Source organism: Copadichromis virginalis, linkage group LG10 (genome assembly GCF_057382275.1).
Source record: "Copadichromis virginalis isolate Kocher_CV1m ecotype Utaka linkage group LG10, C_Virginalis_male_GT1.1, whole genome shotgun sequence".
Classification (NCBI taxonomy): Eukaryota; Metazoa; Chordata; class Actinopteri; order Cichliformes; family Cichlidae; genus Copadichromis; species Copadichromis virginalis.
The window spans coordinates 17,773,062-17,801,031 of NC_140627.1; the positions used below are offsets into that span (position 1 = coordinate 17,773,062).

General features: G+C 42.7%; 2 protein-coding genes across 3 annotated transcripts; one reads left to right on the top strand and one right to left on the bottom strand.

Annotated features, from left to right (window-relative positions):
- The first annotated feature begins 159 nt into the window (after window positions 1-159).
- Window positions 160-9,972, top strand: hunk (hormonally up-regulated Neu-associated kinase). Its single transcript, XM_085470341.1, has 9 exons — window positions 160-883; window positions 3,489-3,781; window positions 4,386-4,441; window positions 4,642-4,777; window positions 4,872-4,999; window positions 6,151-6,277; window positions 6,389-6,557; window positions 6,777-6,939; window positions 7,621-9,972. Exons 1-9 carry the CDS (start codon window positions 644-646, stop codon window positions 8,367-8,369), a joined length of 2,061 nt encoding a protein of 686 aa, XP_085326467.1. The 5' UTR covers window positions 160-643; the 3' UTR covers window positions 8,370-9,972.
- Window positions 3,499-27,830, bottom strand: mis18a (MIS18 kinetochore protein A). 2 transcript variants are annotated; one of them, XM_085470344.1, is made up of 5 exons: window positions 27,451-27,830; window positions 26,836-26,902; window positions 25,207-25,329; window positions 24,369-24,471; window positions 3,499-3,682 (listed from the first exon to the last, which is right to left on the bottom strand). In XM_085470344.1, exons 1-5 carry the CDS (start codon window positions 27,689-27,691, stop codon window positions 3,635-3,637), a joined length of 582 nt encoding a protein of 193 aa, XP_085326470.1. In that variant the 5' UTR covers window positions 27,692-27,830; the 3' UTR covers window positions 3,499-3,634. The 2 variants fall into 2 exon arrangements, with proteins under 2 accessions (XP_085326470.1, XP_085326469.1); XM_085470343.1 differs by lacking the exon at window positions 3,499-3,682 and adding an exon at window positions 20,851-21,549 and having other exon boundaries at window positions 27,451-27,813.
- Window positions 27,831-27,970: the final 140 nt, after the last annotated feature.

Here is a 27,970-nt window from a genome sequence, read left to right on the forward strand (position 1 = left end):
CACCTACAATCCGGGCGCACCACCAAGCGCATGCAGCAAAACGGCGAGGCGGTGGTACCGGGTGGAGCTGTACCCGTGCTCCGCCCACCTTCGCTGATTGGGTTGAAAATTACCCCGGCTACCAACAACATGTGCATTTTTTTCTTACCCTCTCGCACTAAGCAACGCCCACACGGAGGACCGGGAAAGTCGCTTCAAACTGCAAAACACGCTGCTTGTTCTCAGACTAATCAGGAGACGAACGTGTTTGGAGAAGAGAGGCAGAGCACACCTTCATTAGAGCCGATGCTTGTTGTTATGCTTTTTTTTAAAACCCACCAAGGTATTAAAATAGATCGTGGCAGTCAGGTTACTAACTTAAGTCACTGAGTCTGTTCCCCCTTTTTTCTACCGTTTTTTTTTTTAATCTAAACTCATTCATTAACTTCACAGTGGTCTCGGAAACTGCTGAGTGAGCTCACTTGGTGCTTTGGGTGAACAGGTGGCGCAAGCTCCGGTACTCGTAATTTGTTATTACGCAGATAACGGAGTTAAGATACTTTACCGGACGTTAAGCATTTAATACCTGCATTGAAAGTGGGTGTAATTCGGACTGCGTATTATCCTCCCTTGTTAAAAGGGGACACTTGACAAGGGAGCTGTGATGCCTGTTGCAGACAGCGACATGGTAGTGGACAACGGGCACGGGTTATACGAGGGTAAAATTCCAAACAGTGCCGGGAATGAGAGTATCCTCCCGGCCTCCCTATGCAGTCCTGTAACGGACATCCTCAAGAACTTTTACCACACCAAACGGGTCGGGAACTACATGATCGGGAGGAAGCTGGGAGAAGGGTCGTTCGCCAAAGTTAGAGAAGGTCTCCATGCGTTAACAGGAGAAAAGGTAAGCGGACCGCAACAGACTGTATATATACTGTACATATATATATGTGTGTGTGTGTGTGTGTGTGTCATATATGTCATATATTTTATTTTTTAATCTATTTTGTGATGTCATGACATGTCATCTGGAATTAACAGTTAGCTTGACTCTTATAGTTCATTGCCTTTTTGTCATTTTAATGAATTTTCTTTTTAATTTTGACTGTGCCTCACCATTTATTGCGTCCGTAGTGGTTTTAAATTACATTTCAATGGACAGAATCAGATGCCATGCGTGCTTGGCAACGCATTCCTTTCGGCTGCATGTGAACAGTGGGAAAAGTTGTTTATATTGCGATGCAATCCGCCAATCCAGGACTTCCTAATTAGTGGTTCTCTCCTCAGAGAAAGTGATCAGCTCTTCTGATTGCGCTGCGCCTTTGTTAATTAGCGCATGCGGCGTCCCACCAGTAGCTGCTGAATGCCGAGTATAGGTTGTGCACAGCAGGAGCTCCTCTAGTGACAATATTTGCTAATTGTGCGTGAGAGAGACACAGTTATCTATGGGTGTTTGTCTCTTCTCCAACCCTGCGGATAACGCGTCGATCGCCCTGCGTTTCTGAACCTATGCTTTGTTTGCTGCTGCTGGTGATCTCACCGTATCCCCGCGGTGGGCGCGCTAGAGTGTGACAGGACCAGAGAAGAAAACTGCCGGGCCTATAAGAGAGCAGAGCTGCTACTTGAATATGAAATCTTGTCGTTGATAAATGGGCTTCAACCTCATTATGATTCCGCCATCGCAGGGGGGGTTTGATACGGGCTACCATTGGCCACTGGTTGCCTTTGTCTCTTCAGGCTTTTTTGAGAAGGAGCCAAAAAATTTGCATATTAGAAAAACAAGTACGTCTCCTTTTTTTTCTTTCTTTCTTTTTTACTGTTCGCTCCTGCATTAAATGCATACCATTTCTATAGGTAATGCACAGGCTATAATTTGTCACTGAAAATTCCTAAATTTGCATATTAAAAATATTTCGGATCACACCCAGCTCCTCCCTTGCTGTAAAGCAAACGTTCCTCTCACCCACCCACTCACACTGTCTTTGTTGAGGATGATGCAAACGCTGGCAATCGCACATCCAAACACTCTCCCTCACTCATTTGAATGCAGGCGTCCAACAGGCGCTTGCGGGGTACAGGAGGGTAGTGAGTTTATTCAAGTACATGGGGGTGAAAAGGAAATGCATGAGGATTCCCAGATCCCCCCACCCCCACTTTTGTTTGTTTTACATTACTAGAAAGTCAAAGTAAATGCATGGAATTTAAAAAGCAGAAAAGGGGTATGGGGGTGAGAAGAGGCGAGAGATGGGGCTGTCATGGGCAGGCAGCTCAGGAGGTCATATGTGTGGTTTTTTTTAATGTCTGTAACCCACTTTCCCCTCCATACCCCCCCCCCCCCCCCACACACACACACACACACACACACACACCACCCCCTTTCTGTCTGAGGGGCACCTGATGATAAACAACCGAATCCCTCAATAGCCCCCAGGCAAGAGTGCACACCCCTCCCCCTCTATATCCCACCCCCTCCTCATATAGAGTAGCCAACTGTAAATACAGTGCCCACCCCACCCCATACATACCCTGCACTCCTTATTGGGAGTGTGTAAACACAGGCCATCTATTATCGTGACAGAACACTGCACACACACACATGCATGCACATACAGGCAGGTTTAATTAGCAGTTGTAAAAAGGTTTTCAGCACTGAATCAATTACCAGTCCTGAAAGGATGAAAGTAAAAATGAAAGACAAGCTGAAGGTCAGAAGAAAGAAAAAACACACACATATGCACACACTACCACTTTGGCCCTCACCATTTCATTAATGGATATGGTGATTAGGTTCACTTGTCATGCCTTTCCATGTCTGTGGGCTCTCCTTGAGATGATTTGTTGTGCGTGGTAGCCATGCTCTTGAACTCAGTCTAGACGGGATACAAGGAGACATGGATGAAATAGAGTAGATGGGTATGTTATTGAATGTAATTATCAATAAAACTGAAGGAGAGTCATTGAGTTAAAGGACATGTTCTGGGGCGTTCGTGAGGAGATTCTGTGGCTTTCCATCTGTATTTGTCTCAGCTTTTTGTGTGTTTGGCTGCAACTAAACCTAGACAAATGGGGGAATGTTAACTGTCCATTTGGCCTTGGTGCCTTCTCAGCATATAGGGTAACATATCCCAGTTTATGATGGTTCATTAACCCCTCCATGTCCCCACACACACACACACACACACACACACACACACACACACACACACACACACACACACACACACACACACACACACACACACTTCCCCCTCAGCTGCAGGGCCTTGTAGCTCTCCCACTAGTAACAGCTGTGAGGGAGAGGTCAGTTTTGAGTTACATACTCCGAGCAGCTCTTCACCTGTTACGCCTAGGCGCTCTGAAATCAGCACTGTGCTCCCTTCTCCATGGATACTATTCACAATATTGCATGCTGCACAGTTTACAAGGCCAACAATCGCTGTTAACTTAGTACTTTGTAAAATATAAATATAACCTCACCCTCCTCTCTCCTCCTGCATTTTCTTTTTCAGGTGGCGGTGAAGGTGATCGACAAGAGGAAGGCCAAGAAGGACTCATATGTTACCAAGAACCTGCGGAGAGAAGGTCACATCCAGCAGATGATCCGCCACCCCAACATCACTCAGCTGCTGGACATCTTGGAGACAGAGAACAGCTACTACCTGGTGATGGAGCTTTGTCCCGGTGGGAACCTCATGAACCACATCTACGACAAGAAACGCCTGGATGAGAGAGAGACGCAGAAGTACATCCGGCAGTTGGTGCTGGCTGTGGAGCACCTGCACAGGGCTGGTGTGGTTCACAGGTAACAAAACCAAAAACCCCAAAAACATTAGTATATAAGCATATAATTACTGTGCCATTCGATGTGGGTCAAAGTTAACTTTAAGACTTCTGGGTCAGACATGATCCTCTTTCCCAAAGTGTGGGTTAAGTCTTTCTTATGCACATGACTATTAATCCATGAAAGCAGATCTGTCTTCACAATAACTACATTGTAATAATTTAATGTTTTCCATTTAGGTGTGAAGAGCAAAAACATTACAGAAATGCAGTCACAGTATTGTTAATTCTAGGGTTTTCTCAAACATTTTATCAAAATCTATGTAAGATTTATGGAAAAAACATGCACTGTTTCCCAAGGCTCTTGTGAGGAATAGTTTTTGTTATTTAGAGCCTGGGAACTGAATTTCTATCACAGTGAGATGGCCTCTGTGGATAACAGGATTTCTGCTACTGAGGAGGGATCTGAAGATACACAATAGACTATGAAAATTAAGCAGCATGACCCAAATTAGGAGGGGTTATGTCACGGTTCAAGAAGCAGGGGGTAGATTGTGTGATACTAAAGGTTATCTAATCATCTAATATAAGGTTATCTAATATAAACATGGACCTTTGTTTTACAGGGACCTCAAAATAGAAAACCTCCTACTGGATGAGCAGGACAACATAAAGCTTATAGGTAAGCCCCGATGCTCTCAGTGTTTTTTATGTGCACAAAACGTTATACAGAAATTCTGTACATGTATTCAGACATAAAAGAATCCACATGGAAAAGAGTAATGTTCCCTAAGCTCTCACCTAAGTGCTAACACCCCTGTGTTTCTTTAATGGGCAAGTTAAAATAATAAACCCACTCTCCCCACCACTCCTTTCCCTCAGATTTTGGCCTAAGTAACTGTGCTGGCATCTTGGGATACTCTGATCCCTTCAGCACCCAGTGTGGAAGTCCAGCTTACGCCGCCCCTGAGCTACTCTCTAGGAAAAAGTATGGACCAAAAGTGGATGTCTGGTCCATGTGAGTTTAAAGTTGTTTTAAGACATTTGATAATAAACATCAGTTTTATTTAATGAGTGCACAGAGAGCTGAAGTGTGTATTTGGGTCTTCCAGTGGTGTTAACATGTACGCAATGTTGACTGGGACACTCCCGTTCACCGTGGAGCCGTTCAGTCTTCGGGCGCTGCACCAGAAGATGGTGGACAAGGAGATGAACCCGCTACCTCCCACGCTGTCAACAGGTAAGGAATGAAAACACGACGGCACAAACCTGCTGTGTGCAGATAAAACGTAAAAGTGGAGGGTGAAGGAAATCTGACTGGTTGGCCTTCAGAATTTCGAAAAATGATTTTAAAAGCTGCTTACTTAAAACTAGAAGCAAAAGGATAAATAACTTGAGGCTTAGTGCCTTTGACATATTTAAGATTCTTTATGACATCTTATTTTAAACCCTTCAAAAAGAAGTTTTGTTTTCATTTATTCTGCTTAAATGCAGTTAAAAACCGAAAAGCAAAAAAGCAGAAAAACAGGTGACGGGCGGAGGGATGTACATTCATGCACATCATTGCACGCGACAGCAAGAAATTCTCGGTGATTTCACTAGTAACCTTTCCATCAGAAGCGAAAACATGATAACCTTTTGTGCCTCTTTATCAGGGATTAGGTGGCTCTTCCAGTGAAGACGCTGGCACAGATTCAGATTTTTTCTACAGTTTTTTCTTTTTGTTTCTTAAAACAAATGATTCACTTCCTGAGAGGTTTGGTCAATGTTTTTGTAGACTTTAGGAAACTAAAATTGTTCATAGGCTTGACTTTGCCTTAGAGTCACTAATTATAGTGTAAATGTCCTACACATATATTTAGATATAATTACACAGATAAATTCAAAGGTAGTTCCTCAGAAGCTTGCGTGTGTTGTGGAAAGGGTGTGCATAGGTATGACGGTGTCAAATTCATTTCACAATCTCTGCACTCGTTCTGCAGTCACTCCTTCACGGCACGTCAGAACAGTCGTTTGCATTTCGCTTATATGCAAACTAAGGGGCGATACCATAACTCACTTTTATAAGCACCTATTATACTATAACGACATGTATCTGACTTCGCAACTGGGTTCGTTACGAAACAATTTACTTAATAATGATAACTTTATCAGTTTCATCTATTTTGTTGTTGCATAAGCAGTTTCACTTTGCAGCGTTGGTAATTCAAAAGAATCTTGAACCTTAAGGATGTGGAGGAAGAGAGCCAAGTTTGTGGCCTGGGAATAAACACAATGATAACACAACATGTCGTAACATGTTTCAGCACCGAGAAAGCTGCTCCTGTTTTATGTGTTGATGAGCGTGCAGAAAGAATAACAATACACATTTTGATTTTTCTCGTTTCTCAGCTGCCATCTGTCTTCTGAAGAAGCTACTTGAGCCAGACCCCAACAAGCGTCCCAATATCCACCAGGTGATGGCTGACTCCTGGCTTCAGCTGGCCAATAAGAACACAGGGGCACCATACCTCAACAGGTAGATGTACACAGATTTAAATTGCTCTGAGTTTGTGTTTGTTGTAGTTTGCATTTAAAAGCTTAATTTGTCAAGCATTGTTAAATATTCCTTTTTTTTTTTTGCGTTAAGGATCCACATTGAAGAAATCAACCACACAGTGTTGCTGCATATGACGGAGAAGATGGGCTACAAGCACAGTGAAGTTCTGAGCGCCGTCCTCACCAATCGCGCCTGCCACACTTTGGCGGTCTACTTCCTCCTCAACAAGAAAATGAAGAGACTCTCCAAAGAATACAGGGTATGTATATTCATATACTTTCCGGTTTGACGTCAGTGAGTAAAGTGAGTTTAGAGAGAAAAAAATATTTTAGTCACTTGCACATCCTTTTCCCAAGGAGTTTGTCATAGTAATATTTCAAAAGGACCAGGAGTGTTTTTCACACCAATAAACTGTTGTGACGGGATGACGCAAAGCATTTAGTCATCAACAACAAATGTTGCTTGTGTGTGTGTTAAGGAGATGCAGTTCCAAGAGAAAAAGAGAGGCGAAAAGCAGAAAAACGAATACTTCCAGACCCAGTGGAGGAAGCACGTCGATAAGCTGACCATACCCCCGAAACAGACGCCCGTCTACCTGGCTGTCAGCAAGGGGCCCAGCAAGGAGAAGAAGCACAGAACAGGTGAGGATTTGCACAGTTGAGTGCAAAAATAATGAAAACAACAATTAGGAAGCAGGTTTTTTTTAATGTTCACTTTATTTATTGTATCTATTTTATTTACTTTCATTCATACAGGGTAGGTTGACTGAGCATGCATGTTCTTGTACAGCGACCTGTTTCACACACACGTAGTTACCCAGTCATCCATCCATCCATCCCACCATCCATCCATCCACTGTTTGTCTGTTCGTCCATCCATCTAACCACCCACTCATCCATCTGAGAGGAAACATCCAGGACAACTTGCCAGTCACTCGTGGAGCAAACACAAACACTAAAATCTTAATCAGAAATTACTTAAGAGAGCATAGTGCAGAAGTAAGTTCATGATATAGAAATAACTGAACTGACTCAAGCTTGCAAGAGAGAGTTTAGCACACACCTAAACTCCCTTCTCACTTACCTTTAAGTGGTATTGAGAAATTACAGATTTGTCTTCTGTACCTTTGGCTTTACGTCTGCTGTCAGATCATTGTGTCTGTCAGGATCTTGTTAATGGCATACAGACAATGGCTACTCAGGCAGAGGTTTAAGAAAAGATGGGGTTCTCACTTTTTTAATGAATTTATTTTAATTTTCATTAAATATTACAGTAAAAACAATGTTTCACAAAAGCTAAAGTGCTTCTAATTTCATCCTCAGGTTTACTGCGTGCCATAACTGGTGGGCATCGTAATTCACCTCTGGCACCTCCGGGCACAGTTGCTTCTTCCTCCATGGAGTACCTAGAGATCCACCCTCTATTCCCCAACACGCCACAGCAACGAAGGCGCCTGGCCACCCTTCCGCAAGTCAACACGAGCCCAGAACACAACATTCCCGCTCCTCCCGCGCCGTCGCCGATTGGCATGCATTCCTTCGGCTCGCTCGCCAAAGCTGAACAAATCGAAGACACCCCATCTTCGCCCTGGTACAAGCTGACTAACGGGACCCTATCCCCTCCCCGCCACGTCTCCGCCTTCCAGCCTGACTCCTCTTACTTGAAAAAAGCCACAATCCCCAGTCCGCCCGTCCTCATTGTCAATCCACAGCCCAAGAAGAGCACCTCGACAGATTGGTGTGGTTCTTCTGACACTAGTGGTAGCCCTCCCAGCACTATAGGAAGTCCCCCAGGGAGCTCAGCTTTTAGCCCTCCAAAGTCTGCTTTCAGTCCCCTCAATCCTACCTCAGCTTTTAGTCCTCCTTCCAGCAGCGGTAGCAGCGATCCCGAGAGCCCAACGCATCGCAGCAAATTCCCCTCGATGGGAATCGGACAGATCCTAAAGAAGAAGGTCCAGCTGCAGCCATTTACATTTCGGCCAGAACAAGTCATCGAGGAAGTCGTGTCCCCTCCTCCCTACCCCATGCAGACTCTCCTCTGTGCTTCAGGTGCACTAAAGACCCTCTGCTGAGTTATAAGATGATTTAAAAAAAAAAAAAAAAAAAAGTTGGACTGAACTCGATGCCCCTTTCAACATTTTTATGTTGGGAGAGGTCTTCCAGAGCGGCCTTTTGAACTGTGAACTGTCCCTTTATTGCGACTGAGCCACTTTTCATGACAGACTTATTTAAAAAAAGAAAAAAAGAAAAGGTGGTGAGAATATAAAATGTATTACCTCTTGTTACAACACTTATTATGTAATGTGAGAAGTGACACTGAGGAGATAAGATCTGAACGGATCCATGAGCAATGACTAAATCTCTCTGTGTCCTAAATACGGAATGGACATGGGACATTGTGTAATATGAGCCTTGCCAATAACAATTGTACACACACACAAGCACACACATGAGTACACACTGAACGATGTATTATAGACCAACTTAGAGATACTCTCTTATGTAACATTGGTGTAACTGGTTACTAATTGAGCCGCAAACTGATTCAAACCAGCTAACAGACCCCAACTTTTACCCTAACCCTGATTTTACATGTATAAATGTTTTGTCTCTGTGAAAACTCTGTATAATAGCCACTGACATCCAGTCAGCCGGCACTATGTCCTATGCTGACCGGATGAAGAAGCTCACTGCACTATTCTTGAAAACCAAAACGTATACTTAGAACGGTGTTTAACATCTTTTACCTCACTGCATTTATTCATGCATTAAATGTGGAACGGCAGTCGGTTGTGACATGCTTGTGTGGATCGTGTCACAGTGTAGCAGTGTGTAAGTGTTGCCATTAGAATCAACACACTAAAATAGCCGTAGGTTGCAAGAGCAGAAGCATATTCTCACTTTTATATAAACGTCCTCATAAACCTTCACTCAGCACTGAACTTTTTTATCCACAAGTGTTGCTTCACCTCTAAGACCCACAGGGAATCTGTAAAAGTCTTGACTTTCTCACAGCAGGATATGCCTGTTCCTAGTCAGTTTGTAATAAAAAATAAATAAAAGAAAAAAGAATAGAGCATCAAAAGCCTTATGAAACAGATCAACCTCACCACAGGTTGAGTGTATGAAAGTGGAAAGAACTGCTACTAGGATCATCTGCGGAAATAATTCACTTCCTTTTGTCTTAACGCTGTAGTTTGTGCAATAGTCTTAAGTGTTAACTGCAATGATGAGTATTTGCCAAGAGCTCTGAGACATGTGAAAAATGTTCCTGTAAATAACAGTGCAGCTCCTGTGTTCCTGTTGCTTACTCCGTTCTGTATGAACAGAAGTTTAAGACGTTTATCTGAGCCGACACTGTCACAGATTAGTTGCCTGTACAAAACAAAGGGGGAAAAAACGAACAAAAAAAAAAAAAGGCTTCCACGGGCACACGAGGTTTCTCACTGTTAAAATACTGTAGAATCTCTTCATGTCCAAATGAAAAGTTGCATGAGTCAAACTTGTGTTGTCAGCATTTGAAATTATGTCTTTGTACCTTTTTTCTGGTTGATACTGAGATTGATACGGACTTGGGTGGGGGGTGTCTTTTTTTAAGATTTTGTAAAGGATGGTTTTGTTTGAGTGTCAAGAGATTTCTATGCTGTATAAAGTATTTTAAATATTTATAAGGAATCCTTTATGTGTCTGTCTAGTTCTTTAAACGCACCTGCATGCTGTCTGGCTTCATTCTTGCACGTCACATGTTCACATGGCTCATCTGAGACGTATTGAAAATATGCAAACTTTTAATTATGATCATTAAGTAATAATATGGTACTCAACAGAATCCAATATTCTTGCTAATTTATGTACACTTTACCTAAAGTCTGACATCTATACTTCATCCTTAAAGCTCTCATCTCCTGGAGGACTTGATGACGATGTGTGAAAGGATTTATGTTACTGAATGTGCCACTTTTCTCACATACCATATGCATTTCCCATGAAACACCTATGAGAGGTTAAAAAAAAAAAAGCATGACACTCCCATGCAACAGCTGAATGATCCTTGGTTTGGCTACATGCACACACACACACACACACACTCACACATACACTACAAGCCCTTCCTTCTCCCGAACACATACGTTATAGACACTAATCTACTCAGCTGTGCCTCCCTAAACCTCTCTGGGTGACGCTGCCCTGTCGAGACACAGAAGGGGGATCACCAGAGCTTTGAGACAAACAAGCACATGCACAGGACACCACAAACAGGGCTGTCCGATTAAATCAGCGTGGCTAAGCTGATAAAAGCAGAGGGGCAAGAGGAGCCCTCAAATATGTTAAAGCCAGAGCCTTTTGTTTATCGACGACAGGCCAACGGTTACTCAAAATCCCTGGTTGATCTGGTGACATAAACAAGCTCTGACCAGGAATACTACGCATGAAGGATATTACTGCACACAGACAGATAATATCATGAAATATAGTTCAGTGTTGCTGCGGTAATTGTGTAATTTACCATTAACTGATAAAGTCAAGGACCCAAAAAGGCGCCGCTTTTGACTAAACACGTATTGTTTCCAGAAAGTGAGGTGAGAGATTGTGGTGGTGAAGGACATGTTGTAACAGTTTCTACCTCTTATTTCAGCAAAATCGATGAATCACGTTTACGGCAAAATAAACCGTGGCTGTAACCGAATGCACGAAAACTTTTGCCCATTTCCCGAACGCAAGCATTTGCTTTTTTCTGGTGTCAATATGAATCTCACACGTTGTTGGCTGAACAAAATACAGTCAAAACCATAAACATTTGAAGGGCAATGCAATTTGCTTCACTTCAAATCCACTTTAAAGGACTGAAACCAATTAAGATATAACTGAAGTGTAGACCTGTAGCTTTAGTTCAAGGGGCTTAAATGATATTAACATTTAATATATTTATGAATTAGAGCAATTTTTCTTAACATAGTATCTGCATTTCCTGAGGCTCCAAAGTAATTAGATAAATGACTCAGCAGTGGTTTGGTGGCCAGGTGTGGCCTTGTTATTTCATTAAAAATTCTACAAAGTAAAAGCTCTGGAGGGCAATTTTGTTTCGTTAACTGTTCACAAGAATTTAGGAAGTAAAGGACGCTTTCAGTGGGATGAAGAAAAGAAAACACACCTAGGGCAATTTAACTACATTGTAACTACCTAGAATAGCATGGAATTATTGGCATAGATAAAACCTCGTCACAGCATGTAGCAGAGTGTAAAACACTGTCACAGAGGTACATGTAACCTGGTCGAAGTCTACGATCAAGTGATGCTTTAATAAATTTAGCATTACCATCGTTAACAGTAGAAAGATAAAATTAGTAGTCGATGGGAGACCTCTAAAAAGACGCACAAACAGATGTTGTAACACTCATTATGGGGGATGGTTATTATGTGACTTTTAATGATTTATTTAAAATAGTTTTTTTTTTCAGGGTGAAATAATTCACACTCCAATCCACAAAGGGTCAAGTGTATAAAGGCTAAAATATATACATACTTTTACTTACATCTTTTAATATATAGAGCTGAATGCATTTTAATTTGACAATCATTCCACCCTGGAAAAATAACTGTTCAAAAAAATCATGAAAAAAAGCTCAAATTTAGGAGTGACATTCATACCTGCGATTGAATATAAAGGTCTAACCACAACAATCCTTTTTGTTTAATATACAATATAATATGCACCAAGAAGCCCTAATAGCTGCTGTAAAAAAATAATCGTTAAGTGGAGTAGAAACAGTTAGTCAACATTAACTCATCCAGACCAGCTCATTTGCAGTTTTCTCATCTGTTTTTCTGCTTGGAGATCTTACATCTGTTGATTCAAGTTCTGAAAAGTGAGCAACTCACATTACACTAACAGCTCTAACAGTCGCTAAAAAAACAATCCTGCTGAACTGGAAAGATGGACAGAAACCTTTCAGTATTTCTTTTTTTTTTTTCTTTTTTCTTTTTGCCTGTCCCGTTTGGCTCTTTTGCCATCAGAATTGTTGTCTAAAGGCAAACAAAGATGCCCAACGGATTTACTTTACCAAACTGACCATCCCAGCCTTGCCGTAATGGTCCATTTGATTCACCTTTTATTGTTTATTTTATTTTCACTTACTGAATACGGGACAGACTTGACTGGGGGAAAGAAGGGGAGAAAGAAAGAGGGAAAGAGAAACAGCTAAGAAGAGGGACGGGGGAGAAGGGCAAAAGACAAAAACCAACAGAACGGGCAGAGAAAAAAAATGCATATATCAATCACCTGGATCACCTGCTGAGAAAGAAAAAAGAAAGCAAGCAGAAGAGAACAAGAGTAATAGAATAAACAACATCACAATGATATATGGGAATATGACAGTAAATACTAAATGTTAAACATTATTGTGCAGCACATAAGATCAACAGAACACAGTGTGCTTTGAGGTAGGAGCCAAAAAGGGTGTAGTTTGTGGGTGTGATCACCCGTGTGTACACCTGTGAGCATGGACGCGCTTGTTTTTTGTTTTTTTAAAAGGTTCCTTCATGTAATAATCTGCTAGAGGGTGTGGGGGGGCCACAGCCCCGTCCTCCAGGGCGTGAAGCAGGTGTGGAGGAGATCAAAACTCCAGACATCCAGAGGCCCCCAGAACACAAGAGACCAAGGAAGACCAACAGAGGGGCAGCTGCGCCACTGTCCCGGAAAGAGCTGAGGAGAGTCCCAGATGAGGGCTCACTCAGCAGCCGCGGAGCAGAAGCCAGGGGGAGTTGCAGTGACGCGCCCGTGAGCTCCGCCGGCAGCCAGCTGCGCCTGAGTGACCGAGCCCCAGGCCGAGAGGCCGGGGGCACCCCACCTCCGAAGTGGCCCGAGCGAGCCCCAGGCTCCAGGCCCCGATAAGCGGCCGCCAAGGAGTGAGCCGGTGTGTACCTGGACGCCCATCCCCGGACACAAAGAACCACCAACGCACCGATGTCTGAGGGGGTCCGCCACTGGCAGGGGAAGTGGTGGTAGGGGGAGATAGGCCTCCAAACCTTGGAGGGCCTGAGATGTCCCCAGAGAGGTGGCGCCTGACACCCAACCTGACATATAGACACAGACATACAGGCACACACAGATACAAACATCCATTCCCACCCTCATGCTCTCATATGCACTTACTCCACACTCAACCAACGTGGAGACAGACATAAAGAGACGTTGTACACACGATCACACTCCCCAAGCGTACTCTACAAACCGGGTCTAGGTGCCCTCGCCCCTGGAGGGGGGAACTGCACCCAGACCCAGGTGGTGTTTCCCTTTTCCCTGCGGTGGGGGGAGGCAGACCGCCCCGACTCCGCAGCAGCAGGAAGGCTCCACACTCCAGACCGCAGTCGGACGGCCAACTCCTCCTCCTAGCCCCCCTGCTCCAGCAGGTCGCAGAGAACGGGGGTGAGAGAAGACTCCAAACCTCCCTCCACCCGCTCATTGTAATGTTGATGCATGTGTGTTCTAAGGTGCATTTAAAACCCAGGAGGGCATGGAGCTACCTGCCAGAGAGCAGCAGGTAAGCGCATGGTCCCTCCTGCTAGCCCTCAATGTCTACGTGTATTTAAAATTGAGAGGTGGGCAACGATGCCAGGGGTGGGGTGTACACCCTGATGGTACTTTGGACTCCGTGTATCGTGCCCACCCCCAAGATCCTATATGTATGTGTAATGAGAGTGTGAGTAATGTGAATGTCTAAGTTGTGGGATAAAATTGAGGCAGAGGCAGCCAGAAGGGGACAGAGGGGGGGTAGCCTCCTCTGCACCCTGGTGACATACCCCTACTCCAAGGCCCTGCATGTGTGGGTGGTTGTGGTGGAGCGGGAAGAGGGAGGCAGCTGGAGATGGGGAGGGAAGGAAGGGAGGGGCAAGTGACCCCTCCCTGGGGCCAGCTCCCCCGCTGACCCCAGTAGGCACCCCCATACTCCGCGACCCGCCAGGGAAAGGGGGCCCAGGCCCATCCAGACCGGGCCCAGTGCAGCAGCGCCGCCCGGCCCCACAGAGCCCGGGACAGTCCACCCAACCCCACCACAGAGAAAACTGCACCCACCCCACCATCCACTCATCTTCCAGACTACATAAGACAATAAACACCCAGGCTGAGATCTTCCTCCACCTCTCCTGTATCTCCCCCTCCTGCAGAGGGAGCTCCTGAGGAGAGGAAAGCTCCTGCAAGATGTGACAATCTCCCCCACCAGTTGAAGAGCCCCCCAGGTGGCTCGACGCACCGGCGGCACCCTGCTCCAGGGCTGGGCCCCCATGCACCCACCCGCCCACAACCCCGGCAACACACCAACCAGGACCCAAGCCCCCGAGGCCCAGTCCGGGTCCCAGCCCAGAGACGGAGCGCCCCCAGAACCTCACGCCTATCCCGGACCCACCCAGGGGCAGCCAGGCTACCAGGTCAGTAACCCACGTCCGTCAGCACAGACCCTCCCCTAGCCCCGCTGCACGCAGCCGCGAGGAAACAGTCACCGGAGAGCCAACAGAGCCCCTAACCGGACATGACCGCTACCCCGGGTTGAGCCCCCCAAGGAAGATGCCTCCGGGGAACCCCCCGACGCCCTAAGCCTGTCCCTACCCCCACACCAATCACAACAGTGAAGGCGGGACCAAACTATGACCCCCCACCCCCACTAGGTGATGGAGCTGATCAAAGGAGCCCAGAGCAATTGATCTGATGTGGTGGCAGAGGCTGTATCAAGACTAATGTAATCTAATAGATAATTTCTATATTGGTTAGAATTAAGATTATTTTTATTTTTCCAGTTCATGAGGACTGTTTTCTTGGCTATGCATAGGGCAGTGAAAACCATATGGGCGATATTCTTTTCTGAAGTGACATTATCTAAGCTGCCCAACAAACACACTAAGGGGGAAGTTGGAATGTTACATTTCAGACACTTCGATAAGTCTTCACATATCTCGCGCCAAAACTTCTGAACTGGTGGACAGAACCAAAGAGCGTGGATATAATTGTCCGGTGAATTGGTTTGGCAGTGTGAGCAGTTGTTGGTAGACGTAAAGCCCATCTTGAACATCCGATGACCTGTATAGTGCACTCTATGTAATATTTTGTATTGAATTAATTGAAGACTGGGATTTCTAATTAGATGAAAGGTTTTTAAGCAAATCTGAGACCAGAAGTTTAGGTCTAAGTTAACTGATAAATCCGCTTCCCATTTTGCAATAGGAAGTGATATTGATTCATCTGTTTTAGAAAGCATTCTGTATATTTTGGATAGTAATTTGGGGGGTTTAAGAGTAAGAAATTGAACCACACTTGGTGGTGTTTGTAGTTCAACTTGACCCGGTTTAAATTTCTTTTTTACTATGGATTTAATTTGTTGATATTCTAAAAATCTTTTCTTGTTGATCCCATATTGTGTAACTAGTCCGTCAAATGAAATAAATTCTGTTCCTTCTAGTATATGTTCTAAATATTTGATTCCTTTACCACTCCAATCTGAAAAGTTTATCATATTATTGTTTTGTAATATGTCAGGGTTGTTCCAGATAGGTGTACGTTTGCATGGGATTAATGAAGACGCTGTCAATTTTAGAAACTCCCACCATGCTGTCAGAGAAGAGCTGATGTTGATGCTTTTAAAGCATTCATGTCGTTGGATGTTTGAGCTGATAAATGGTAGGTCTGAGATCTCTAGATTATTGCAGAGTGCTTGTTCTACATCTAGCCAAGGTTCATCTAAGAGGGTGTGTTTTAGCCATCCTGAGATAAACTGAAGCCTGTTGGCTAAGAAGTAGTGCTGAAAGTTAGGCAGTTCTAGTCCTCCTTTATCCTTTGGTCAAAGCGCTTTACACTACATTCAGTCATTCACCCATTCACACACAGGTGATGGCAAGCTACATTGTAGCCACAGCTGCCCTGGGGCGCACTGACATAACATACTGTGCAAACGTCTTTAGACAACACTTTCTTCTTTATATTTTGTAAGGAAAATAGGAAAAAGGAGCTGTGACTTATTGAAATGTGTGAACACACATGGAAATGCAGCATGTAAGGTGAAAAGAGAGTTTGTAAAATTTTAACAAGCTTAAAATTCAAAATGACGATCTTTATTCTTCAACACTGAAATGCTGCCCCAAACCATGACAGAGCCTCCACACTGTTTCACAGGTAGCTGTAGACACTCACTGTTGTACCTCACTAGTGAACTACATGTTGATGAAAATTTAACCCTAAAATCTTACATTTGAATTCATCACTCCATAAGACCTTTTTGAAAGAATGCACACAGCTCAAATAAGTTATGGGAACATTTCAACCCTACATCTGATACCAATGAACGAAATATTGAACTTGCTACCTCTGATCTCTTCATCAAGATAAAACTAGACTCAAACTTTCATACAATGTCTTATCTTTAAAATTGAACTTAAAATTTCTACTGCCTTTATTTGTATTGGCAACTTTTATACTGGAATATGAAAATTCTAAATATCAAATATTTATAGTTTCCCTCCAAATATCATGTCACATTTGACCTCTGACCTCACTTTAACTTTTCACACCTGCCTTTCTTTCAAGTTTACCTCAAAATCTTGTAAGAAAATCTTGTCAAGACAAAAAGAATTCTAGATAAATTAAAACCAATAAATAAATATGTTCAAAATTATTATTATAAGTATATTAAATTCAATTTTAAGAGGACAAATAACAAAATCTTGCACTTTCCACTTGTTTTTACTGCACTGCAAACTTAATGTTTAACAAGAAGGCAGAAAACAAAATAAATGTATTTAAACTACAATACTATTCCCTTAAAAGTAAACCCCGTCCTCTTGGAGTGCTTCTTGTTTTGGTTTTTTGTATTTTCCACACATTATCAACTGTTTCTAAGCTGACTGAGCTGAGCCAGTGATGTGACCCGATTAGACCTTTCTTTATCTACTGAAGACAAAACTCAGGGCGGGAAAACCCAGAAACAAACAGCAACTGAAGATAATGCATGGCAAGAAACTCAGCATTTGGTGTCCATCATTTTCAGACTGACCAGAGTTGTTTCTCAAATTACTGTTCAGTCTGCGAAAATGGCTGTAAAGTGTTATTGCAACATGTCCATTATTGTGGTGAACAGAGGCAAAAAACCCAGTATCATCCAAATATTGGAGGACCAGACTGTGAGTCCCTATGTAACTTTGAGGAAAATGATTTTTAACCTCTCACATTTTCAAGGTTGAACAATTTATGCAAAGAATAGCAGAGTTTTAATAAAAGTATTTGGTGAGTTGAAGCTTCAGACTGCGTTTTGTAAGAATCTGACTATAGAGCCATTAATCTATGTAGTCTCAGGAAGCATTATTGGAAAAACGGATTATTATTCAAATCAATCTGCGTATAAAAGGATCAAGTAGCAATAACAAGCTTGTGATAAACACCCCACCAACATATGAATGGAGCATAAGTGGATATTTTTATCACTTTAGAGGAATGCTAACATTGCAGCTTGTTACATATCATTACATTTATAAATATGAAGACATTGTAACACTTCTTCTTGTTGTCTGGTTACACAGCAGATACCGAAATTGAATTTAATAAAACCCTATCCTGCCAGATTTAGAACAGAAGTTGAACAATTGTGACTTTGCTGTCAATATTCAAAATTGTGCATGATTAATAATTCTCTTTGGAAAAAAAAGAATTCTGATTAGTCAGATGGCTGGCATCCTTTTAATGTGTGGCCAAACTGACCACTTACTGTCCAGCAGGAATTTAGTTTTGTCAGTCTGTTGAGGCTTAGGTCCTGATGACACTAATCCCTTTTTCAGCCCCCTGCTCGTCACATATACAGATAGACACACGCACACACTCTCACCAGGGTGTCACTGGCAAAGGGACGAGGCTTTGTGTCTGAGAAAAACAGACGATTAACCTGCTACACACACCAGGGATGTTTGCACATAGACAACCTGAACATCCAGGTCCAGCCACACAGACCAGTACAGCCTCCCTCAGCAGCGCTCACACCAGCAGAGGAGGAGGAGGAGGAAGAGGAGGAGAGAGTGAGAGGCAGCTAGACTACCTGGCAGCCACGGTTGTACACAAAGACTTAGGGGGAAATAAACAAGCAGATGTTTCTAATGAAGTAGGAGGCTTTGTTTGAGCACTCAGAGGGGATTGGGGTTATTCCGTCAGACGAGTCACCGACTGGTCGGTTATATAGTTCCATCACAGACACAGAGGAAGGTCATCAACCTTGAGAGGGCAGAGACGTTTTATTAGTTAATCTGAACTGGGTGAAGTTGAACAAAGACCTAAGATCATCCTACATTTGGGAACCTCCCAGATGAAGACGTTTATTAACCGACCTTCCAACAAATCTGTGGGAAACAAAGACAAAGATGGCTCCAGACTGTCTCCATGACTTAAATGTAAAAAAAAAAAAAAAAAAAAAAAAAAAAAAGATTCTGTTCAAGCATACTGTTGGTCAGTCCACCACGCTGGAAAAGTAGGGGCAATCAGCCACGGCAAAAGTCCAGTGGGATATTTAATTTATTTTTTAATAATTATCTGTTTATTACATCATCATTATTATTATTTATTAAACAATATTTTTAAAGCACTCAGTGTTAGGAGGCACAGTGAACATGCACAGTTTTGTGTAAAATGAAGGGTTAAACCAGGAAATGGTCCAAAACCAGCTGTGAGCAACTGGTGGGGTGTGGTCCCTTTGTCGGAGGAAAACCAAATACCAGGATAGGAAAAGGCAGAAACGAGGATTAAATAAAGTCATCTATTGCGCAGGTTGAAAAAAATAGTACAGATATAATGTTTTCAATGTTTTCCTTAACAAAACATCTGACACACAACCATCTCATTACCACTCTCACCCTCATCCCTCAAGTATTATCAGAACCAAATTACAAGAAGCATCATTTAATGCTCTCAAAACCAATAAAACTGAAACATTTGCCTTCTCACAAGATAATCCTTTTCTATCCATCGAAAAAAAACCAAACATATTTTCAAAGTTGGCACAGGTGGCACTCCCTGAGATATTTTTTCCTCTCCAAAAACAAGATCAGAAATTCAATCAAAGAGCAGAGCACAGCCAATCAGCTCGCAGAGTCCGTGGCAATAACAGCATCAGTCTGAGCAGCCATTGGTCCTCTGTTTCACACAGAAAAGGCTTCAATTGGCTGCTGCCGTGCCGAGGCTTCATTGCCTCCATGGCAACATTGCTTCCTTATTGCTTAGGGAAGGTGAAAACAGGGGAGAGAGGGGAGGCGACTTTCACTCAGACGCTACCTCTGCATTATTCATCCTTTGTCCCCGAGTGCTTGTAGAATGAGAGGTACTGACAGACGTGTGTTTCTATGTTGGTCCTGGTTTGGGTGGTAACGATTGGTTCAGAAGTAAGAGGTGAACGGGGTGAAATCGGTGCAATAATTGCACTCAGTAGTGCAACACATCCACCAACACCAAGTCTATATATAAAAACGGCCAGATGAGTTCAGAGGCGATCCACTGAGCCGTTCCCTGAGATGCAGACTTTAAACAGAGGTAACAGCCTTTAAGGTTCATTTCATTCTATGGGGAAAAAACAAAGCAAACTGGGAAATGTATTCCAAAACGAGCCTGCTACCCACCCTGTGTAACAGGGTGCAACAGCGCACATCTGGACTGGTCGGCTGGCTTGCATCATCCATCCGCAGGATGCGAACAGGCAACTCATCCTTAAGCGAGAGCTGGATAAAGACAACACTTCTGCTGCGACCACCGCTACCAGAAACAACAAAAACCATGCGGTTTGTTTGTTGTTGTTTTGACTTCGCCCCCACTACCAACAACAACAGTAGAGGGTGGGGAGAATTAGAGGGAGGGGGAGGGAGAAAGAACCAAGGGTGGAGTTACGAGAGAGAGAGAGAGAAAAACATCACACAGAGATTAAGGTTGGGGGGCTGGAGGGGTGAGCTCATTCACGACTCTTCCCTTGTGTGTGGTGTGTGGTTGAACACGAGTGGGGGGGGGGGGGGTTTAACGTCTGTTGACAGGCATGCTGGCCAGCGAGCTGGCTGGCTGTTCCTCCGGCGGTGAACACGATGACGAGATGGCAACAGGCAGTCAGCGTAGCACGTGCTCTCAGTTGCCATCGCAACCTGCCCTTGGATACAGCGTGCTGGTTGGCCGTTTCTCACTGTTGTTGTTGTGTGAGGCTGATGAAACCTCGTGGGTGAGGGAGGGCAAGCGGTACGGCGTGGAGCTGCTTTTTGGTAGAAAGTGTTGCTAGGCACATTAGAGGTCAGCTAACAAACAAACACTTTTTAATGCTCTAACATTTAATCAACCCACTGACCCCGACTTAAGCAACCTTCCCAGTTTTGATGGTCTTAAACTGGTTGTTTAACTCTTAAATCCAAGAAATACGTCTAATTAAAGACAAAGCAGGATAAGCCACTGATCCCCAAACAATTTAAGTGCAAAAGAAACATTTAAAAAGATTATCCTGACAGTTTAAAGTTGTCTCGCTTGGTTTAAACTGCAATGTGAAACTGACAATGCCGGAACATGTTTGAAACTTCAATGCTTTATTACGCAGATGAGAAAAACATGTAACTTTGAGAACAAAACGAACAATCCAACAATGAGTAAACGCACAGAGAAACAGATGGTAATTTCCACCCATTCTGGAAAATTCAGTCATCATTGGAACAGAATAATGCAAATACTCTTCAGTTCCTGCGACGACTGGACGTTTAAAAGCATGTATCCGAGCCTGATTTCAAGGCTCCACACTTGAGGGAGAGAACAAAGAAAAAGTGTGTGTGGCCTTGAGTCGAGTGGCCAGATCAATACAGCATTGTGCTGAGTGAGCAGCCTGTTTGATGAGATCCCGAACAAATAAACATTCTGCTCGTAGCGCGCATTCATTCTGCACTACGACCTACAGGGAAGACGGTGCCATGAGCCGCGAGAGCTGGCAACGTGATTGATTACAAGTGCAGGGAGGCTTTGTTTCACCACTGGTAATCAGGACAAAGCAGAGTGGAAGCTTTGTGTGTGTGTGTGTGTGTGTGTTTTTAGGTGTTGCGGTCAGGACGACTCATATAACTCGAGGAATATGTCACAGATAAAAGCGTTAATGTAAAGGTACAGCTGAGGGGTGTGGATATTAAACATCGCTGTCAGGCGTCATCGCATCCCTCCTGAAGGCCAATCTCGATCTCCTCTAGCCTGTGTGCCATGGACATGACCAGCATTTTCATCTAGAAAAGATGGGGGGGGGTTCATGGAAAGAGAGAAAAGGATGGTTTAGAAATTGTGTTGCGTTTTGGGCAGGTAGAGGATAGAGAGAGGAGGGAGGGATTCAGAGCGGGGAAGAAACAAAGGGGGAAACGGGACAGGTGGGAAATGAAGGGAGCAGCAGTGAGGAAGAAAGTGAGGAAGAAAGTGGGGAGGAGGAGTAAAGATAATTGGTACAGGGAGACAGTGAAGAAGAATGAGGTAACCCAGAGAGGAAGTGGTCAGGGGCAGACGGGTGTGAGGGGCAGTGAGAGAGTGGGAGGGGTGGGGGAGACAGGTCACTGAGGGTAGAAGATTAAAAACCCAAACAAGTGTCTGCAAGTCACAGACAGACAGACGGAGGGACAGGGAGGCAGACAGACAGAATACATTAAGCGTGGCATCAGGAGCCACGAGCATCATCAGATAGCTGAGAACAAAGACCAAGAGCAAAAGGGTTCGGAGAGAGAGCACGAATGCCACCTGTGTTTACCAAAACTGCTGCACGATTTTTGTTTGTCGTTTTACATTTTGCAAAGAGAATAAAAACTATCCTCCTATCACACCTTCCTTTCATTTAACAAAATGGGCGCACGCAACAATTTTTTGTTTTGTTTTTTTTATCTCATAGTCAGTGTACGAGAACTGGTAAAACAGAAACAGACGCCAAATTATTCACTCCGTGCTGCAAACACAGGGACGTGTTTTTCTGTTTTTCTAACTGAGTGGAAGACAATGATGTCAAACTCGTTAAGCATGGAGCTTTTGCACACCTGAGTTACCTGCCAGCCGTTTTTTCCTACGCTTTCTGTTTCTTTGTTTGTTTGTGGTTTTTGTTTGTTGGAAAGCTATGGGATGCTTGACGCAGAAAACTATTTAGGACTCGATAAAGGCTAGGCTCTATGAGCAGAATCGATAACGGCACATGTATCTAGAAAATCTGAGTTACCGTTCTGTCATTTATTTCCCCAAATAATGAGGCAATCCTGATATAAAATGCCAGAAAACAGTAAAACTTGACCTGTACTTTAACTTGGTTAGCAATAAATGTCATAAACATAAACCAAAATTCAGTTAACAGACTAAAATGACACTTTTCAAACTCAAAAACATTAACAACTGATGAAAGTTCAGACCTGTTACTATCAAAACATTTTACTGAGCAATAAAACGTTTAACTTTATACCTACATGAGCCTTGGATTTAAAAAACACCCAGCTAGATATCTTAAAAATTGAAGCCTTAAAGTTGAAACTGGGTTTTTGAAGTGTATCATCTTGATGTAGGGTTTTGTCTGCAAACAAGTAATAATAGAAAGCGGCGATGTTAATATCTGAGCTGATCAAAAAACCTTTATAATCTTGTTACAATGCACCAATAGCTAACAAGACAACCTGCCTATAACCAGAAATTAATATAACTGTTGTGTAGTTATAGTCTGATTAATCTGTAATCTATATAGACAAGCACTAAACACTCAAAGCAAGATGGATTTAAGAAGTAAATCCAACCCAAATATTAACCAAAGCCAGTATGAGGTAAATATCTTCACTTCATTATGCACTTTCCTGGGGTATCCCTTTGTCTGCGTCACACACAGTGTAGTAATATTCTCACAGCAGTGACACTGGTTTAATTTAATCAGATGAACTGAGGGGGTTTTCACGTATATCTTTTGGTGGATCACAAAAATGGAAAAGGAAGAGGGAAGGCAATTATACACAAATACTCAGGTCACGGGCAAAAAAATTTAACAAAGCATTTAACGAACTTTAGACACACCTACAAGTCTTTCTAGATATTTAAAAAGACATACGCTGCTCGTGCTTTGTTTTTCTTGTCCCATAATCAGCATAACCTGTTCCTAATATACTGCTGCACAGATAACATCTCAAAATGCAATGGTTCACATGGTCTGTGATGAAAACTCACAGGTTGGTGCAAAGTGAAAGCAGAGCACCGCGCACACACACCAAGCTACCGTGACAAAAACACTCCATGACCAAAACATGTTTTTCTCCAGCGAAGATTCCTCAGCATGGTCTGTATCACATCTATTGTCCCCGGTGCAAGAGAGTGTGGAAGGGCTGGCAGGCGCTCCTGCGCGCTATCGCCGCCTACTGGCCAATTAGTGGTTTTGTGGGATATTTTAAACAAAGGGTGATTTAGACTTCAACTTTGGGAGTCATTCCACGATTCCCGTGAAAAACCTGACTAGAATTCCTGAGCAGTGATAATGAGAATTATAAGATGACACTAAATTAGGGTAAGGAAATTAAAATTGAGATATTGGATAACTGCAAACAGGAGATTTGGATGTCAACACTGAACCCTAAACATATTAACATCACTGCTATTATTCCAGAGAAAATGGTATAGTGCTTGCATAAGACGAGACGGATAGATGAGGTAATGTCTGATATTAGTGTCTGCCTGCCAGTTACAGCACAAAGGGTTTCCCAAAAGTAAGCTGATGTCACCGTTAGTACAACCTATGCATTGGGCATCAACGAAAGCGCTGCTTGTTGCTAATGAGAAAGTACTATGTCAGAGACAGGTCAATAAAGAAAAACTATTTCAGAGTTTAGACCTGCTGACCAGATTTTGATTTTTTAACATTAATACTTTTTGCAAAGCAACAATACAATTTTAAGGACTAATGTCAACCTGCGTTTGGAGATATAATCAGTTTACAGTGAGCTTTAGAGCAAAAAATCTGCTCATTACATGAAACATTTTGTTTTTCCCAAAGCAAGACATCATCAGGGAAAGCAGACAAAGAGAAGCAGCAGTAGTAATTTACCTCTGTCAGCTGTTGTTCAACAATGCCTCTGTACTCCAGTGTTACTGGCTGCTCTTTGGGGCCCTCTGCTGTCAACATCTGGCCTCCAGAGCCGAGCACGTAGCTGAAAAAGATTTCCACTGTCAATAAAGTTGTAAAAGGAGGATTCACACCATGAACACATTACGATTAATGGTATTAAATACAATATCATGACCAGAGACAGTACAGCTTATTGCAAAATAACTAAAATATTAATAAAAATTTGTTCTAAAATAACAATATACAACATGTCTCATCTCTTCTGTTTGATATGTAAAATGTCAAAGCTTTGTGTCTCAGTTATTAATCTACTTTAACAAATCACCAAAATATTTTATTCTTTAAATCTTTGTGAAAAGTTGCACGGGAGATTTTACTTCTTCCTCTTCTATTTCATCGTGAGTATATACTAAAGATCCATGTTTTAAGTGGGGGTACACTGCTGGGCACACTGGGTTAGACAACCTTTTTTCCTTCAAGGTTCAAAAAGAGCCACAAGATTTGCTGTAGATTCAAAAAGGTGCTGAAAACACTCCTCAGATATTTTGGTCCATATTTACATGATGGCATCACACAGTTGCTGCAGAATTGTTGGCACATCAATGTTAATTTTCCGTTCCTCCACATCCCAAATTTTCTCTGTTATAGCTTCTCTATAATGCACTGAGCTCATTGTCAGGTTCAACAAACCAACTTGATTGAGATGATTTGAGCTTTGCAATGTGATGCATTATCCGCATGGAGTCATCAGAAAAGTAGTGAATTCATGAACCATGTTTTGTTGTTGTTTAAACTAAAGTCTGTCCCAAAAACGCACCTGTCGATGTCAGCGACACTGAAACAGAAGGTAAACCTCTTGTGGTCCAGGTTCTTAGGGGTGGATGTGTACACCATGCCAAGCACAGAATGGCAGCCTCGACAGATGAGATCCACAACCAAACTGTAGAGAAATTAAAGGAGGAAAAAACACAACATTCAAACAGAGAAACAGATTTACTCCAACAAGGACACACATACATATATATAAAAAATGCCAAAAGAATGGCTTACCCTGCTCCTGCCCCGATGGACGTTGTGGAATCAGGCATGCACATGTGGTATTACTGCTCTACCTGTACTAAAACTGCAACGCTTCAGAGGTAGATCTATCTCAGAGTCCACTGCAGTTATCTGACAACTATCAACACTTTTCATAGCTGAAAAGGCTGTTCACAGAGTACTGAATATTAATGGAAAGTTTGCATGAAGAGGAAAAGTGTGGTAGGAAAAAGTGAACTAGCAGGAGGGATCATTGCAGACTTGATTGTCAAGAAAGGTTGATTCAAGAACTTGGGAGAGCTTCACAGTGCTCTGAGGTTGCTGTCACCACACACAGACATCCTCGGCGAAGGACCGGCAACTGTTGTACTCCACATATCAAGCCTTTCCTTGGCTAGAGACAACTGAAGCATCTACAGCACATTCTTCCATCTGCTGATCACCTGATGTTATTGCTGTGCTCGATGGGTCAGCTAACTCCCCTGACTTGAATCAGAGAGAGAATCGGTGGGGATTTGTCAACAGGAAGATGACAAACACCCCATAACACAGACCAGCTGAAAGCCACCATCAAAGCAACCTTTGCTTCAAGAACACCTCAGCAGTGCAAGAAGATGATCACCTGCTACCTATGCATCAAGCTTTTCAAGGGCCACAGAACTGAGTGAGGAGTGTGAGAGGTCCATCCAGGTGATGTGACTGAAACAAAAACACTATCTGTTCAACCTGATTCCACAATCCTCTCAGGAAGTTTTTATGAGTAATTTCAGACTTCTAAAGTCAACTCCCACATGGTTGGATGTGTAGAATTTGACACTAGCATCAATCAAAAAAGGGAAATCCAAGTCTTTACTGAAATTAGAGACCATCTTGAGTTTTCAAGGTTCAAGGTTCTTTATTTGTCACATGTATAGTTATACAAGTATAACACACAGTGAAATGTAACCTGACACGCTCCTCGACATGTGCAAAGGGGGGGGGGGAGGAAGAACATATATATATATATATAGTATATACATTGGGTGAATGTGCAGTGGTAGCAGCAAGCAGGTGAATTCTGTACATTAATATCAGAATCAGAATCAGAATACTTTATTGATCCCTGGGGGAAATTATTATTATAGACATCTGACTATTTTACAGAATAGACAATATAAATATATTTAAAATTAAAGGAATTTGAAATGTACATTGTTCCTTGGTTAAGTGTCTGGAAGAGAGTCTCTCTGTCCTTGCCCTAATGGACTTGATTAAATAAGAAATCATAAAAGACTCCTATGTGCAAGTTCTGGTGCTTTCATCCACTTGTGAACATTGTAAGTTTTGTGCTACACTAGTATTAACTAGTAGTAAACTAGGTGGTAGTAAAGGACTGGAATACATATTTTACTGCTGGGCATCATCTTACCAGAGAGACTTTTTACTTGCTTCGTACAGTCGGTTCTCCTTTCCAATCATGACATTGTCAGTGACCCCTAAGGATAAAAAATAGGTCAGCTGAACGCAGCTCAAAAATCTGTAAATTCACATCCTGTAAATAAGCACACCAGGCCATCAGTCTTTTCATTCATTTTAACATGTATCTCCTTTTAAAGTAATAAATATGAAAGGTAAAATGCATGTCAGAAGGGCACTTTCATTAGTTGAGGCACAAAGTTACAGATATATTAACACCGACTTTAAGTAGAGGGTGTTTTTACTCAAATACTTATTTAATCTATTAACTTTTTTCATTTTTTACATTTGAAGTTCTCATAAGAAAATAATATTTACATTTCTGTTAAATTCTTTATGATTGTTTTGCCCTTTTGAAAATTTCAGAAGCAGTTTAAATAGTTAACTTTGTAAAATGGGTACAATGCACAAACAATCAAGCATTGATAACATATAGTTAATATTGCTGGTGCTGGGGTGGGTGGTAGGCGTTGAGCCTACAAGGGGGCCCCAAATCAAACTCTGGACCCATAACAACTTGGGCCGGCTCTGGGCTAAAAGGGCAAACAATCTCCCAAGCCAAACTTACGCTTCAGTCTGATTTGGTTTAGATCATCTTCACTTCCATCCCAGGACAATGAATCGCCGACAGGCAGCTTGCATTTCGCGCAGATGAAGACCACAGGTCCGTCATCGCCGTTCTCCTCCTCGTTCTCGGTGGGGCGGAAAAGCTTTTCCCCGACCGTGGTGGAGTCTATGCTGGACGCGTCAAACGTGGAGTTATTTACACTTTTACTATAAGATTTTTCCAACTGTTTCCTCGTCGCCATTTCTACTCGCTTTTTCAAACAAGCTATTTTGAACTTCGGCGGGTTGTTGACGGTGAAGTAACCATCCGAGAGGTATCCGACGATACGAAACGTTAACCTGCACGCACTTCCGCTTTCGTCCTTCCACTCGGATGCATTTTTTTTTAAATAATAATTTTAAATATGAATATTTGTTAGCTTGTTGTTGTTTGTTGGCCGTTAACGTATTTATTTATTAGCTTGTGGCACTCAGCCCGGTGAGAACAAAGCGTATATCAGTGGCGATTCTGTTGGGTCTCT